At 42.3% G+C, this 13,720-nt stretch overlaps 1 protein-coding gene across 8 annotated transcripts in view; it reads left to right on the top strand.

The window, feature by feature from the left end:
* MTUS1 (microtubule associated tumor suppressor 1) overlaps window positions 1–13,720 on the top strand; it is a 190,262-nt gene that overhangs the window by 124,497 nt on the left and 52,045 nt on the right. Inside the window, exon 1 of one of the 8 annotated variants that reach the window (XM_018041916.1) lies at window positions 333–766. The exons of the other annotated variants lie outside the window; for them this stretch is intronic. Coding sequence (XP_017897405.1) covers window positions 646–766 — 121 coding nt within the window. The 5' untranslated portion in view covers window positions 333–645. Of the gene's footprint in view, window positions 1–332; window positions 767–13,720 lie in introns of those variants that run through there. 8 annotated transcript variants of the gene reach the window in all.

Here is a 13,720-nt window from a genome sequence, read left to right as displayed (position 1 = left end):
CTTTTGTCTGAGGTATTAGGTTTCTGTATAGGTTTATGTAAAATATCTGAAAAAATGCCCAGTGTTACTACTAGTGTGTATGTGTATATATATAATTACAGTTTAAATTATAGGTATAATTACAATTTTAAAAATCAGAACACAGACTACTTTAATGAAGTCTTAATTCTTTATAATTACTAAATAAGTATTAGGCACATCTCAAAGTAGTTGTTTCCCCTTAAGGATCTTCCAAGCCGTCACCAAACCGGTGACATTATTGGTTGTTATGTAAAGCACCTAAGACCACCCACTTTCTCCTCCCCTTCACCATCTCTGATGCAAACCATAACAACCCCATAGCATGTTCAGTGTGATGTCATTCAGAGGCTGCTGACTGCTGGGGCTGCTAGGAGGAGTTGCTTCAGAGGAAGAGCATTGTTTCGGCAACATCTGGCAGTGCAAGCGGAAGCCAGAAGCACTTGGATAGCTCTGGGGCTTTTCTTTTGTGCGGGCGCCGTAAGCAGCGTCTGGCATGTAGGCATGTTTTCTCTCGCTCTGTTCCTTGGCCTGGAAGACGAGTGCAGGGTTGGAAAAGACAGGATGTGAGAGCCCGTGTGGGAGCTGGTTCTTCTGTGAAATTTTCTTTCCACCTGCTCTGAAGACATGCTGTTGTCTCCCAAGTTCTCCTTGTCCACCATTCACGTCCGGCTGACTGCCAAAGGGTTGCTGCGGAACCTGCGACTCCCTTCAGGGTTTCGGAAGAGCACTGTCATTTTCCACACAGGTTTGTCTGGCACACCTCTCTGTACTGTCATACTGGGTGGGGGAGCCATCGTGGTTACCTTGCAGGTGCTCATCAGAAATTTCCTAAGGGGACAGATTATTGAGGAAAGAAAGCTCTAATGGGAGAACCAGGCATAATTTGTCAAAATAAGCAGCTTTCTCTTGTGCTTCAACGCATGTGCCTAGCACTTTTCCTCATCTGCAAGCTACTATCTGCTTGGTTTGTTCGTTGAAAGCCGGACTGTTGCCTGGATGCTCCCAGCTCTTTGCTCTGACACCAGCCAGATCTGGAAAAAAAAATCAGCACCTGTTCGGTTACATTTTCCTTCACATGATTTCGGAAATGGGCGACAGGTAAATCAAGACAACTAGTTCTCTTTCCTTTAAAGAAGGAGATGAAAAGAGAGGGTTCCGTAGTTTTTCGTCTGTAGTTCCTCACTGAGGTTGTGACAGGCTGGTTTGGTATGCTAAACGATTGCTGTGTTCTCGACATTGCTGAAATAAAGCATCATACTGGCTGTGGACAGGTAGGAAATGAACCACAAATTAAGTTTTCCAAGCTTCATGGTGAAAATGTTTGCAAATCACAAGAGACTGCCTCTGATCTTCATGCTTGTATCTGCTTTTTATTTTCTGTGCCTAGAGATGGAAATGAATGCAGAGTATATTTTAGGCACATGTCACTGGCCTGCCCACTTTTAGAGGATTCATTTGCCTCCTGTCACTGCCTGTTGTTTGGATATAATTGCAACTGTGGTCAATTAAGTTGATTTCATGCTATAAACACGGGAGTGCTGATCGTTTGAATTTGGGCTGGTTAGTGGTAACCGTGCTAGCATCCTCCGAGTATGTAAATATTGAGTAGATGTTGTTTTGTTCCCCATGAATGCCGGCTCTTCTGGGTCTTGTTTTCCATCTCTGTCCCCAGTGATTTTTCTCAGCTGACTGCTTTTAGTTTTCCCAAGGGCATCTCCCTGCTCTGTGGGATAATTCCCATTTTTCTCCAGCACCTCTTCCTCGTGTTTCATAACTCCCCTTGACCTGTCACCGGAATCTGCCAGCCTTTCCCTCTCGGTCTGAGCTGACAGCTGAAGGTAAATGGAACAAGTTCCGAGGGAACCAATGGCTGTGTCTTTCCTAGCCTATACGCCACTGTCATTTTTCTCAACTTTAAAGAATAAAAAGGTGAAAAATAAAGATGTAAGGGTACTCTGTATTTGTAACAATCTATAATCTAAAATAGCTCCCAAGTGGCTTTTAATTTTAACTTAAAAAAAAATCAATCCACATTCCAAGTTAAAAAGAAAATCAGACAGTACAGAAGGTTATACAATTCCAGGTGAGCCTCTTTCTTACCCAGGCCCTCTCCGCAGATGCAGTCACACTCGTGGGGGCTTGTATATCCTTCCAGTAATTTTTCTAGTCATGTGTAAGCCCATGTAAGCTTTTTTACCCCTTTTTGTTTTACAGAAATGGAAGCATAATGTATACTCTTTTATAGCTTTCTTTTAAGCATGGACATATCTTAGATTTGCATGTTAATACATTTATCTACCACGTGCGTTTTAGCAGTCATATAACATCTTGTTGCTGACTGAGCCATGATTTAAACCAATCTTCCATTAGAAAACATTTTAGGTTGTTTCTACTGTTTTTATGAAGCAGATAGCTTTACAAGGCAGCTTAAAGCTTTTATTACCAGAGTTTGACTAATAGTGACACTTGGGGCACATTTTAGTTTTTGAATTTACATAAAAATATTTTGAACCATTCATTTGATGGCCATCGTAGTTTCAGTGTACTTAAAGGTGATCTAGTTTATCTGATTTTACACCAGGAGGTCGGAGGCCCAGAGAATTAACTTGCCCAAGGACACACAGCCAGTGGCAGAGATGGGACTAAAACCTGGGACCTCTTGGTTTTGTTTTGTTTTTTTTTTTTTTTTTTTTTTTTAGGTTTTTTTCCAGCTATGAATCTTGCTGTAATTCTGTTAGATCTAGTGAATAGCCATGATGGAAAAAAGAGTTCTGCATGTAGTAAGCATTTTATAATTAAGTAAAGAATATAATTCTACTTACCCCAGTAAGAATCTTTTATGAGCTTATCCATTTTACATAGCTAGAGGGTCTGAGAAATCTTCCAATAAAGAATAGATTGGAGTAGTCACATTTCTTCTTATCCACCTGGGTTGTAAACAGTAGAAAAAGAGGTGGTGTTGCTATTGGTTGCTGCACTGACAGAGGTATTGGCCTGGATTCCAAGAGCCCAGGGTTGTAGCCTTGGCTCTGCTGGTAAGGCAGTGACCTTGATCGCTTAACCAAACAGGGATACAGAATAAAGGAATCAGACGAGATGATTTCCAAGGTTCCTTGAACCTCAAATTCTGTGAATTTCCTGGCTCCAGATTTAAAAGTCCTTGATGTGTTACTGACACCTGAAAATTATTCTTATCTAAACGAGTTCTCTGCTTATTTCCCAAACTCAGCGAATACTGATTTATTTCTCTTCACACCACCATTGTTGGGTCCTTAGTATGTCCTCAAATCCCCCATTGTTCTTTCTCATTTAACCACAGTTCTTGGGTTGCAAGACTCTATGACTGTGTCTTGTAAAATCTCCGTTGTTTTTACGCTCTCTCTACTCTGCAGGCATGCTCAGTCACTCCAGTGGTGTCTGACTCTTTGCGACCCCAAGGACTCTAGCCCACCAGGCCCCTCTATCCATGGGATTCTCCAGGCAAGCATACTGGAGTGGGTAGCCATGCCCTCCTCCAGGGGAGCTTCCTGACCCATGAATCACACCAGGGTCTCCTGCATTGCAGGCAGATTCTTTACCAAGCTACCAAACTACCAAGGAAGCCCAATAATATTGGAGTGGATTGCCTTGCCCTCCTCCAGGGATCTTCCCTGAATTTCCAATGGCTCCTCCATCGGCAGGTGGGTTCTTTACCACTGTGCCACCTGGGAAGCCTTCTGCCTACTCTAGTTCAGGCTTTATTAGTAGGCTGAAACATTTGAAATTGCTCTTCTTAGAGGTAAAAAACAGTCAAATATCAACAGTTTTGTTATCACCCACTCTAATACTTTGGAGCTTTTTGAAGGATTTTATAGTTTTGGTCTTTGCCACCAACCAGCCTTTCCCTTGCTTCCAGACTATCTTTTCACATTGCAGGGTCAAGTCATTCATTTCATAAACAAGTATTTGTTAGACATGTCCTGTGTGGCAGGTACAATGCCAGATGCTGATATTGTAGCCAGGACTAAGTCACACGTAGCCCCCTGCCTTCCCACAGCCCACGGTTTACCACAGAGTCAGGCAAAGACCATCAGACAGTCATGGTATGACATGGACTAGGTGTCCAGGCAGCTCCCAGCAGGCGAGGCTGACTCCCCAGGTCTTCCACGAGAAGAGCCATGTCAACTGGGACCCCAGGATAGGAGGAATTAGCCAAGAAACAGAGTGTTCCAGGGAGAGAAAATAGCATGTGAAAGCCTGGAGGTGAGGGAAGCCTTGAAGGTGAGCTCCTTCAAGAAAATGAAAGAATTTTAGCACATTGGAGCATGGACTGTGGAGGGGGAGCTGCCAGCAATAAGGTGGTGGTTATAGGGGTCCAGATGGAATGGACCCTTTTACCAAACTTTGTGTGGGGCGCTATGCACTGTAATATTAATAAATTGATTGGCAAAGCATGCTGTCCAGTCCAGGATACAGCTCCCTCTGTTAAACAGACGCAAGGAATGAGTGTGAATGTGTCAGTTTTGGGTGATGTTTCAGGATATCCAGAGTAGATGAAGATGGTAGCATCCCAGGAGGGCCCACACCTGCTAAGAGGGCCAAAGTGGTTCCAGTGACTTCACCAAAGCACCCGGTTCAGTGTAGCTCAGAATTTTGCCTCAACGTATTCATTTACATCTTATGAGTCAGCAGAGGGAAAGAAATCGTCTCTGTAGAAATATTCCTTGCCTCCAGTTCTGTTGGAATCTGGGTCTTCTGTGCAGCTGGAGATGAGATACTTGTACTCATTATTATGAAAAGTGCCAGTTTGAACCTCAGAGTTGATATTCTCATTGACCCAAGTGAAGGCAATTCACTACACTAAGAGAATTCTTTCTGCTGAGCTAGTAAGAGTAAAAGCAATTACTCCAAGCAAAGAGGGGAGGTGTGTATTTACACATACTCTGAGGAAAGGCAGGAGTATTATTAATAACACAAGATATTTTCATTTACTTGAAGCCACACTAAAGAGAACCATTTTGCCTAGGTATTTGGTAAGAGTGAGGCGGAACAGGATTAAGTGTTTAATTAGAATGAAAGTCATTGTAATGTTCTTATGTTTGGTGTTCACTTTTCAGACTGTCCAACAGAAATGCTTTTAAAATCATTTTATTTATTTATTTTTGGCTGTGTGTGGTCTCTGTTGCTGCAAGGGCCTCTCATTGCTGAGGCTTCTCTTGTTGCAGAGCACAAGCTCTTGAGCACTCTGGCTTCAGTACTGGCGGCATGCGGACTCTGAAGATGAGCTCAAGAGTTGTGGCGCACAGGGCTTAGTTGCTCTGCAGGATGTGGGATCTTCGTGGATCAGGGACCGAACCTGTGTTTCCTGCAGTAGAAACATATTTACCACTGAACCACCAGGGAAGCCCCAGAAATGCTTTTAGATGCAGTTTGTTAAGGCAACTTGACTTAAAGGAGTTTATTTGTCTCACATAGCAAGAAGCAGCTCTTACCTTGCTCAGAGGCTCAGCAATGTCAGGATTAACACCTATGCTATTTTCTTAGCCTTTTTCTCATGAATGTTGCCTCATGATCTCACAATGGCTGCCGCAGGCAGCAAAAACAACACCCAGGGAAGGGGTAGTGCCATATCACTCATGCTTACATCTCATTGGCTAAATCTCAGTCACATGGCTGTTTCTACCTGCAAAGGAAGCTGGGAAATTGAGTGTTTCACTTCTCCAATCTCTACAGTGCATGCAGGTAAAGAGAGATTAGAGAGAAGGCAAAACTAATTTCTCAAAAGCTAATACTGATAGCTTATAAATAAGGGCAGTATATCATTTAACAAGTTGAATCTTGCAACACACCTCATCATTTCTTCTCTTTTAGGATATGAATTTTTTTTTTTTTTTGGTAATGATCACCTAGTTTGTAGTTATGTTAATTGGACACTTTCAAGTTATTTTGTTGTTTGGACGTAGAGGTTAATATTTGATTTTGCTCTCTTAAATGAATTAATTTTCAGTTATAGTACACTGAGAAAGAATGTTCTCAACATTAAATGTGTTTATAAAAGATATATTTTATTAGGAACATATATGGTGGAACGTCTAGTCATGCATTAAGGTGATGCTAAATTTTAATTTCTCTGTGTTTCTCTCACACATTACAAAATATAGAAGCCAGTGAAAGCATTTTAGAAAGCTCCCATAAAATAACTGTATATATTTAGAATTTTTGTAAGAAATTAAAATATTCAGTCATTTGTATAATGCAAAAAGACATCAAAAGGATCAAATTCAAGAACAATAGAGGAACGATATGGCCTTCCACCACCCCCTTTGTTGTCGCTTCTGTGAATCCACAATTTTCTTTTCAGTTTCCTGAAAGGCAGCTTTGAAAATTACACTGGCCTCATGCCACATTGATAAGCATTTGCTAAGAACTGGTTCTGTGAATGGCATTATGTTAAAAATGTCTTGGCATAGACTGACACTGAACTCTTTGATATGGCAGTCTTATAGCTTCAGCTTTGCTATAACATTAAAAGGTGCCCTTTCATAGCTATTGCAGTCTATTTAAGAGAGTGGTAATATGTTAAATGAATTTTTACTCATAATAGGTAATATTTTTGATAAGTCTTTAAAAGTTAGATGTTGAAAGAAAAAGATAAAGTTTTACCATGCCAAATTGTGCTTTAATATGGTATCTGTTATTACATAATCATAGAAAATAAACCATACAGTATAGTTTGAAGTTGGATTCAGAATGGGAAGTAAAACAGGGTTTTTTATCTGGAAAAAATGGAATGTGGCACGGGAAACATATATAGTAAATGCTTAATTAATTAGAAACATTGAAATATTTAGGTTGAGTTTTGGATAATAGAGAATCACCCTATACATTAAATAATACAGATTATGGTACTGTTTATTAGCTCTAAAGCATGTTTCACAGCTAGTAATAGTGTTTTATTAATAGTATGCACATTACTGTTTTCTTAGGTAAAAAGACAACAGGTGTGTGTTTTTGTTTTTTTTTTAAACAGGTGTGTTTTTAAATGTATCCAAAATTGGACATTATTTTTCTTATTTGGCTTAGGTGACACTTTGGGTTATTTCAGTACCTGAGAAAGAAAGAAAGTGTAAATTGTTCAGTCATGTCCAACTCTTTTGAGATCCCATGGACTGTAGCCCTCCAGGCTCCTCTGTCCATGGGATTCTCCAGGCAAGAATACTGGAGTGAGTATCCCTTCCCTTCTCCAGGGGAATCTTCTCGACCCAGGAATCAAACCTAGGGCTCCTGCACTATGGGCGACATTTTACCATCCGAGCCACCAGGGAGGCCCTAGCACATGAGAGTCCTTTATAAAAGGCATCAATTATATAGCTCTGGGTAACATTAATACCAGTAAAGCTTCTTATTGCGTGAGAAACTGGGCTTTTTCCTATTGTCCCTTGTTACTTGAATTTTAGACATCTCATGCCCAAATAATTTTTCCGTAACTTGTTAATATTTTGAGAACAACATTCTCTTTTTATTTATTATTTATAGTATCTGTGCTGTGCTTAGTCGCTCAGTCGTGTCGGACTCTTTGCAACCCCATGGACTGTATGTAGCCCGTCAGGCTCCTCTATCCTTAGGGATTCTCCAGGCAAGAATACTGGAGTGGGTTGCCATGCCCTCCTCCAGAGGATCTTCCCCACCCAGGGATCAAACCCAGATCTCCCCCATGGCAGGTGGGTTGTTTACTATCTGAGCTACCAGGGAAGCCCATTTGTGTTAGAGAAATTCCTAACGTTGAATGTTTTAAGTGGCTATTCTAACTTTTGTTTCTACTGTCTATTAAAGGTAGTCTATCATCTTTAATCCACAATAAGGAGATTTTTGACCCGCTTTGGGGATTTATTTTCCCCACTCAGATCTTTTGTCTGCGTGTCCCTTGTTTCAGCCCTGCTCCTCTGCTGGGGGCCCTGCTTGATGAAGAGCACGTGATTGCGCATGGCCGAGATGTTAGGGACACCGCCTGTGGCTGTGGAGCACTGACCCACGGGGCCTGGCCTCGCTGGCACAAGGGTGACATCACCTAAGCTGGCTAGCTCAAGGTGGAAAAGTCCAGAAAAGACAGTTTTAAAAAATCTAACAAGATACATGTGCTTGCAGTGGATACAGCAAGAAGGGCCACGGAGAGTTTTGTTTGTTCTTATTTTGGAAATGGTTCTTTGTGGTGACAGAGTGTTATTCTTGGTGCCGTGTTCGTCCATGTGGTAAAGTTAAAGGGACGTCTTGGCGTTTGCCGTCATCACTGAAATCAACAGCACAGCTCGGCTCTGTGATGCCTGTGACGGCTCGCATTTAATATTTTGGGTCATTTGCCTCAGTAACAAAGAGAAAGAGCCAGTCCCAGAGCTGCTATCCTGTGAAGTGACACCTCAGTCACATCTTTATCTTCCTCCTTGTGCTCTGAGGCGAGTGAAAGTGACGGTTGCTCAGTAGTGTCCGACTGCTCTGCAAGCCCATGGAATTCTCCAGGCCAGGATACTGGAGTGGGTAGCCTTTCCCTTCTCTAGGGGATCTTCCCAACCCAGGGATCGAACCCAGGTCTCCCACATTGCAGGTAGATTTTTTACCAGCTGAGGCACCAGGGAAGCCCAAGAATACTGGAGTGGGTGGCCTATCCCTTCTCCAGGGGATCTGCCTGACCCAGGAATCAAACCGGGGTCTCCTGCATTGTAGGTGGTTTCTTTACCAACTGAGCTACCAAGGAAAGACCTATCCAGTTTGTGCATATACATTGTAAACAAGTATAGCAAGAGACGCTTGTTCCTTAAGTTGAGATAAAAATTCAGATTTTCTTCCCCTACTATAAAATTCGTGTTTCAGAAGAGATTTTTGCTTGTTAGATGATTAAAAATATTTTCATTTGGCATCTTTGGAATTTTTAATGTTATAGGCCTGAAATTTTACTACTTGCTGGTATTTGCAGTATAGTCTTCTAGTCATGAAACAAATCCAGAAACTTAACATATTAAGGTGCACTTCTATTATTTAGAAACAAATTGACGGAAAACTAGTCAACAAATTGATGGAACTGATACTTTCTTAAAAGTATTTCTGAAAAAAATTTTTTTTCAAATATAATGAATTTCTGTTAACTTCTATTTACAGTTAGTAGTGCATTTTAAGAACATGAGAAATGTGTTTTTCTTTCCCTGCCAGCCACATGGAAAATGTTTAATATCAAGTTTGGTTGGTTTTTCAGGCAAAGTTGTCTAAGCAATAATTATCCTGAAATAAGAGTATTTAATAGGAATATGCCTTCTATCCTGTAATCTACTTTTGAAATTAAAAAGTAAAACCATTTTACATATGATACATAGCACTGCAGCAGGTCCAACAGTCTAGTACTATAAAATTTTAATAGGTGTCTTAAGGCACTCCTCCCCATCTGCCTCCAAAAGAATTAGCTTGGGTAATTTCAAAAGTCTAAACACTGTGCTTTGTTGAGCTTGAAATGTTCCACTGTAAGCAAATGCCATACCTACCTAGAAGTAGAAAAATGCTATGTGTGGCTTCTAAATTACGATTACTAAGAACTCTTCTAGAGCAAACGCATAGTGAAAGGAATATTGAAAAGGTTTATATAAATTTAAGCTAATGACACTAATTTGTTTCTTACTTTGTTCATTTAAATAATGGTTAGATGCCAGGAAGCAAGTGTCAGCACCTTAACTATAATATGCATGTTGTTAGGCTTGAGGGCTTCTTCCCCCCTTGTCAAGGCAGATGCTAACTTTCTCCTTTCATACAACACTGAGTAATGATTTCTTATGAAAGCTTGGTAAGAGCGTCTAGCTTTCTGTGGGTCTGCAGTTCATCAAGCTGGGAGAGTGTGTGTTAACAGGCTTGCACTGAGTGTGCCGTGTTTAGTCGTGTCCGACTCCTTGTGACCCCATGGACCGTGGCCCACCAGGCTCCTCTGCCCATGGGGATTCTCCAGGCCAGAATATTGGAGTGGGGTTGCTGTGCCCTCTTCCAGGGGATCTTCCCAACCCAGGGATCGAACCCAGGTCTCCCGCATTGCAGGCAGATTCTTTACCATCTGAGCCACCAGGGAAGCCCTGGCTTGTATTAGGGGCAGCATTTGGGACAAGGGGAAGTAAAGAACTGATTTGCTCCTGGGGAAAAGACCCCAGCTGACAAGTCCATTTGGAAAGCCTTATGGGGCTGGTGAGGCTAGAACAGCATTTTTCTGGAGAATGAGGAGCAGGGTGTTAGAGTGTAGGATGCCTGCCCACCGGGTCCCTCGGCCCTCTCTCTGATTCTCACATGCTGATCCGCTCCTCTGTGTGTTACTTCCGAGCTGGAAACTGTGACTTACCCGGATTCCTCTGGATCCAGCTGGTCGCTAAGTTGTCCTGCTCTGCCTCATAAACACATTCGTCATTTCCTGCCGGTTCTCACTGCCCTGGCCACGAGTCCCTCCCTGACCCCGGGCCTCCCTTCACTCACCCCCTCAGATCCTCCCCTTCCCCTGTGTCTCCAGACTTGCTCAGCACCGCTCTGGGTCTCCTACCAGAATAAGCCTTGTATGGCACTCCTGTCTGGCCCCTGTTTCTGCTTCCAGCCACATCCTCTTACTTTAACTTCAGGGGTGCTTTGTTGTCAGCACCGAATGTCAGGACCTCCAGTGCTCCCATACTTCTCTGCCTTGGTGTTTTCTGCTCTCACATCTGTCTGCCTGACGTGCAAATGTCCATCCACACTGTCTCCAGCACCCTTTCTTGCTGGTCGCAGATCCAGGTGTTCCCCCGCCCCGTCCTCTCACTGCACTGTGTACATAATTCTCTTTCCTAATTATCATATGGCCATCGGCAGTGGCCTGTTTCTGTCTCTGCGGCGTAAAAGTCCCTTAAGGACAAGGACCAGCTTGCTACAGGCACATCCAGCAGATGTTTGCTGAATGCACAGGGGTCATGTGGGTCATCGTTTCAGAACTGGATGCTCCCTCTTATCAGAGCACATATTTCCAGGTAGTCCACATTTAAGACCTCGTTGTCATTGGAACTTCCCCCTCAGCATAAACTGCCATCCTCAACTGCTGAGCAAACACTGACAGAAAGAGCCTGTGGAGGGACAGGTGTCCCAGGAAGTGTTTTAGACGAGGAGATTAAGATTAAGGTAGAAAGATGGGAACCAGTTGTCTGTTCAAGCTGCTCGCCAAGCCTGTTAGCTCACTGCTTATGTTTTATTAACCCACAAGCCTTAGTTGTCAAGGCAGTAATGTAGCGGAAGGCACATCCCCGCCAGCGACTGTCACCTTCGCAGATAGCTGTGTGTGTGAGTTAAACAGCAAGAGCTAAAAATAAAAAATTAAAAAATTAAAAAAAAAAACAAACAGCAAGAGCTGACTATCAGACACAGGGTGTCTCCGTGTATCTTTGTAGGGCACCGCCCTCTTATACCTGCTTCCACCACCCCCAAGACACCAGGCAGGTCCACCTGTCCACAGCAAAGCCACACGGTAGATTTTGATAAATATTTGGTGAGTAAATGAGTAAGAAATCAATAGGTATATGAAACAAATGTTAGTTACTGAAGGCTACGTCTAGTTTTTCATTCGAGTCAAGGCAACCTCTCCTGGTAGGCCTTGTCTCTTGCTTGATTTTAATATTCAGAAAGCCAGCAGATTCTGTCCATGGCTTGTTCTTGCCTTAGGATGGTTTTATCCTCAGCAGCTAGGTTAGTCCCTGTCTGAATGGTTAAGTCTTTCTCTCAGAAGTAAGTGTTTTGCCTTGAGGGTGGGGGTCCATATGCTGAGAGACGGAGCCTGAAACATGGGCCTATTCTTTCTTCAACTGTTTTCTTTAAGAGGATGATAAATAAGTTCTTCAGGCTGGTTTGAAATCTTATTACATTGAGATTTCTGAGCAGAAAGATCAAAGAGAGTAAACAGTGTTATCCAGCTATTTTTCAAGTGAGCAAATGTCCTGGACTCAGGACTTTGGTTTTCCTGAGGGAGGTTTCAGTTTCATTGGAATGAAGTCCAAGAAGGTCTGATCAGACACACAGTGGTGATTATCTTGTCAACATGCATCTGAATCTATGTGAAAGTTAACATTTACTTTTAAGATTTCTGAGTAAGTTGATTCTTTGCAATTAGATAGCCTATTAATGGAGATAATAAACGAGATTTTTTAAGTTTTAAATAGTTGTATTATCAAAATGGTAACATGCTAATAAAGGGAACATAAGGGCAAAGTTTGGTTTATATTAAGCTAACTTGCTATAATAATGAATCCGGTAGGACTTAAGGGAAACTGTTGATTTTTGGCATTACAAAGTACCCTGTTTATGAGCACTGGGGCTTTGAGCATCATTGGAGATTTTTGCATTGTTTCTGATCTTCCGTTGGTCCAGGGGTGAGGAGGGAGGGAAGGATGCTCAAACTGGGTCATCAGCTGTCATGTGGTACAGCTGTGTCCTCAGGGAGCACAGTATATGGGGCGGAAGATTGAGGTCACAGCGTGCTTTTCCAGCTCTAGGTAGAGGGCAGTCTGTATGCTTATTTGCTCTTAGGCTAAAACTCGAAGATATGTAAATCTATTCCAAGAATTCACATTCAATAGAAGCTGCATTACTTAGATTTCTGCCCAGATTCCCCGTGGAAAACCCTGGATTGACTATGTTTGCTTGATGGTTAAGTGTTAAAGATTGAAGCTCAGAATTCATTTTAACCACCTTTATAAAACCCTACATTTAAATTTTGAGTAGGTGATATATTTGTTGTAGTTGTTTTAGTCACTAAGTCATGTCTGACTCTTTTTGTGACCCCATGGTCTGTAGCCCGACCTTCTCTGTCCATGGGATTTTCCAGACAAGAATATTGGGGTGGGTTGCTATTTTCTCCTCCACGGGATCTTCCCAACCTAGGGATGGAACCTGAGTCTCCCACATTGTGGGCAGGTTGGTTCAGTTCAGTCGTTCAGTCGTGTCAGACTCTTTGCGACCTCATGGACTGCAGCATGCCAGACTTCCCTGTCCATCACCAGCTCCCAGAGCTTGCTCAAACTCATGTCCATCAAGTCGGTGATGACACGCAACCATCCCATCCTCTGTTGTCCCCTTCTCCTCCTGCAGTCAATCTGTCCCAGCATCAGGGTCTTTTCCAATGAGTCAGTTCTTCGCATCAGGTGGCCAAACTATTGGAGCTTCAGCATCAGTCCTTCCAATGAATATTCAGGACTGTTTTCCCTTAGGATTGACTGGTTTGATCTCCTTGCAGTCCAAGGGATTCTAAAGAGTCTTCTGCAGCACCGCAATTCAAAAGCATCAATTCTTTGGTGCTCAGCTTTCTTTATAGTTCAACTCTCATATCCATACATCTACTACTGGAAAAACCATAGCTTTGACTAGATGGACATTTGTAGGCAAAGTAATGTCTCTACTTAATATACAGTCTAGATTGGTCATAGTTTTCCTTTCAAGGAGAAAGGGTCTTTTGATTTCATGGCTGCAGTCACCATCTGCAGTGATTTTGGAGCCCAGAAAAATAAAGTCTTTCACTGTTTCCATTGTTTCCCCATCTATTTGCTATGAAGTGATGGGACAGGATGCCATGATCTTAGTTTTTGGAATGTTGAGTTTCAAGCCAATTTTTTCACTTTCATCAAGAGGCTCTTTAGTTCCTCTTCACTTTCTGCCATAAGAGTGGTGTCATCTGTGTATCTGAGGTTAC

This window comes from Capra hircus, chromosome 27, assembly GCF_001704415.2.
Source record: "Capra hircus breed San Clemente chromosome 27, ASM170441v1, whole genome shotgun sequence".
NCBI lineage: Eukaryota > Metazoa > Chordata > Mammalia > Artiodactyla > Bovidae > Capra > Capra hircus.
Note: the sequence above shows the minus strand (reverse complement) of the source record. Positions and strands in the feature narration are given on the sequence as shown.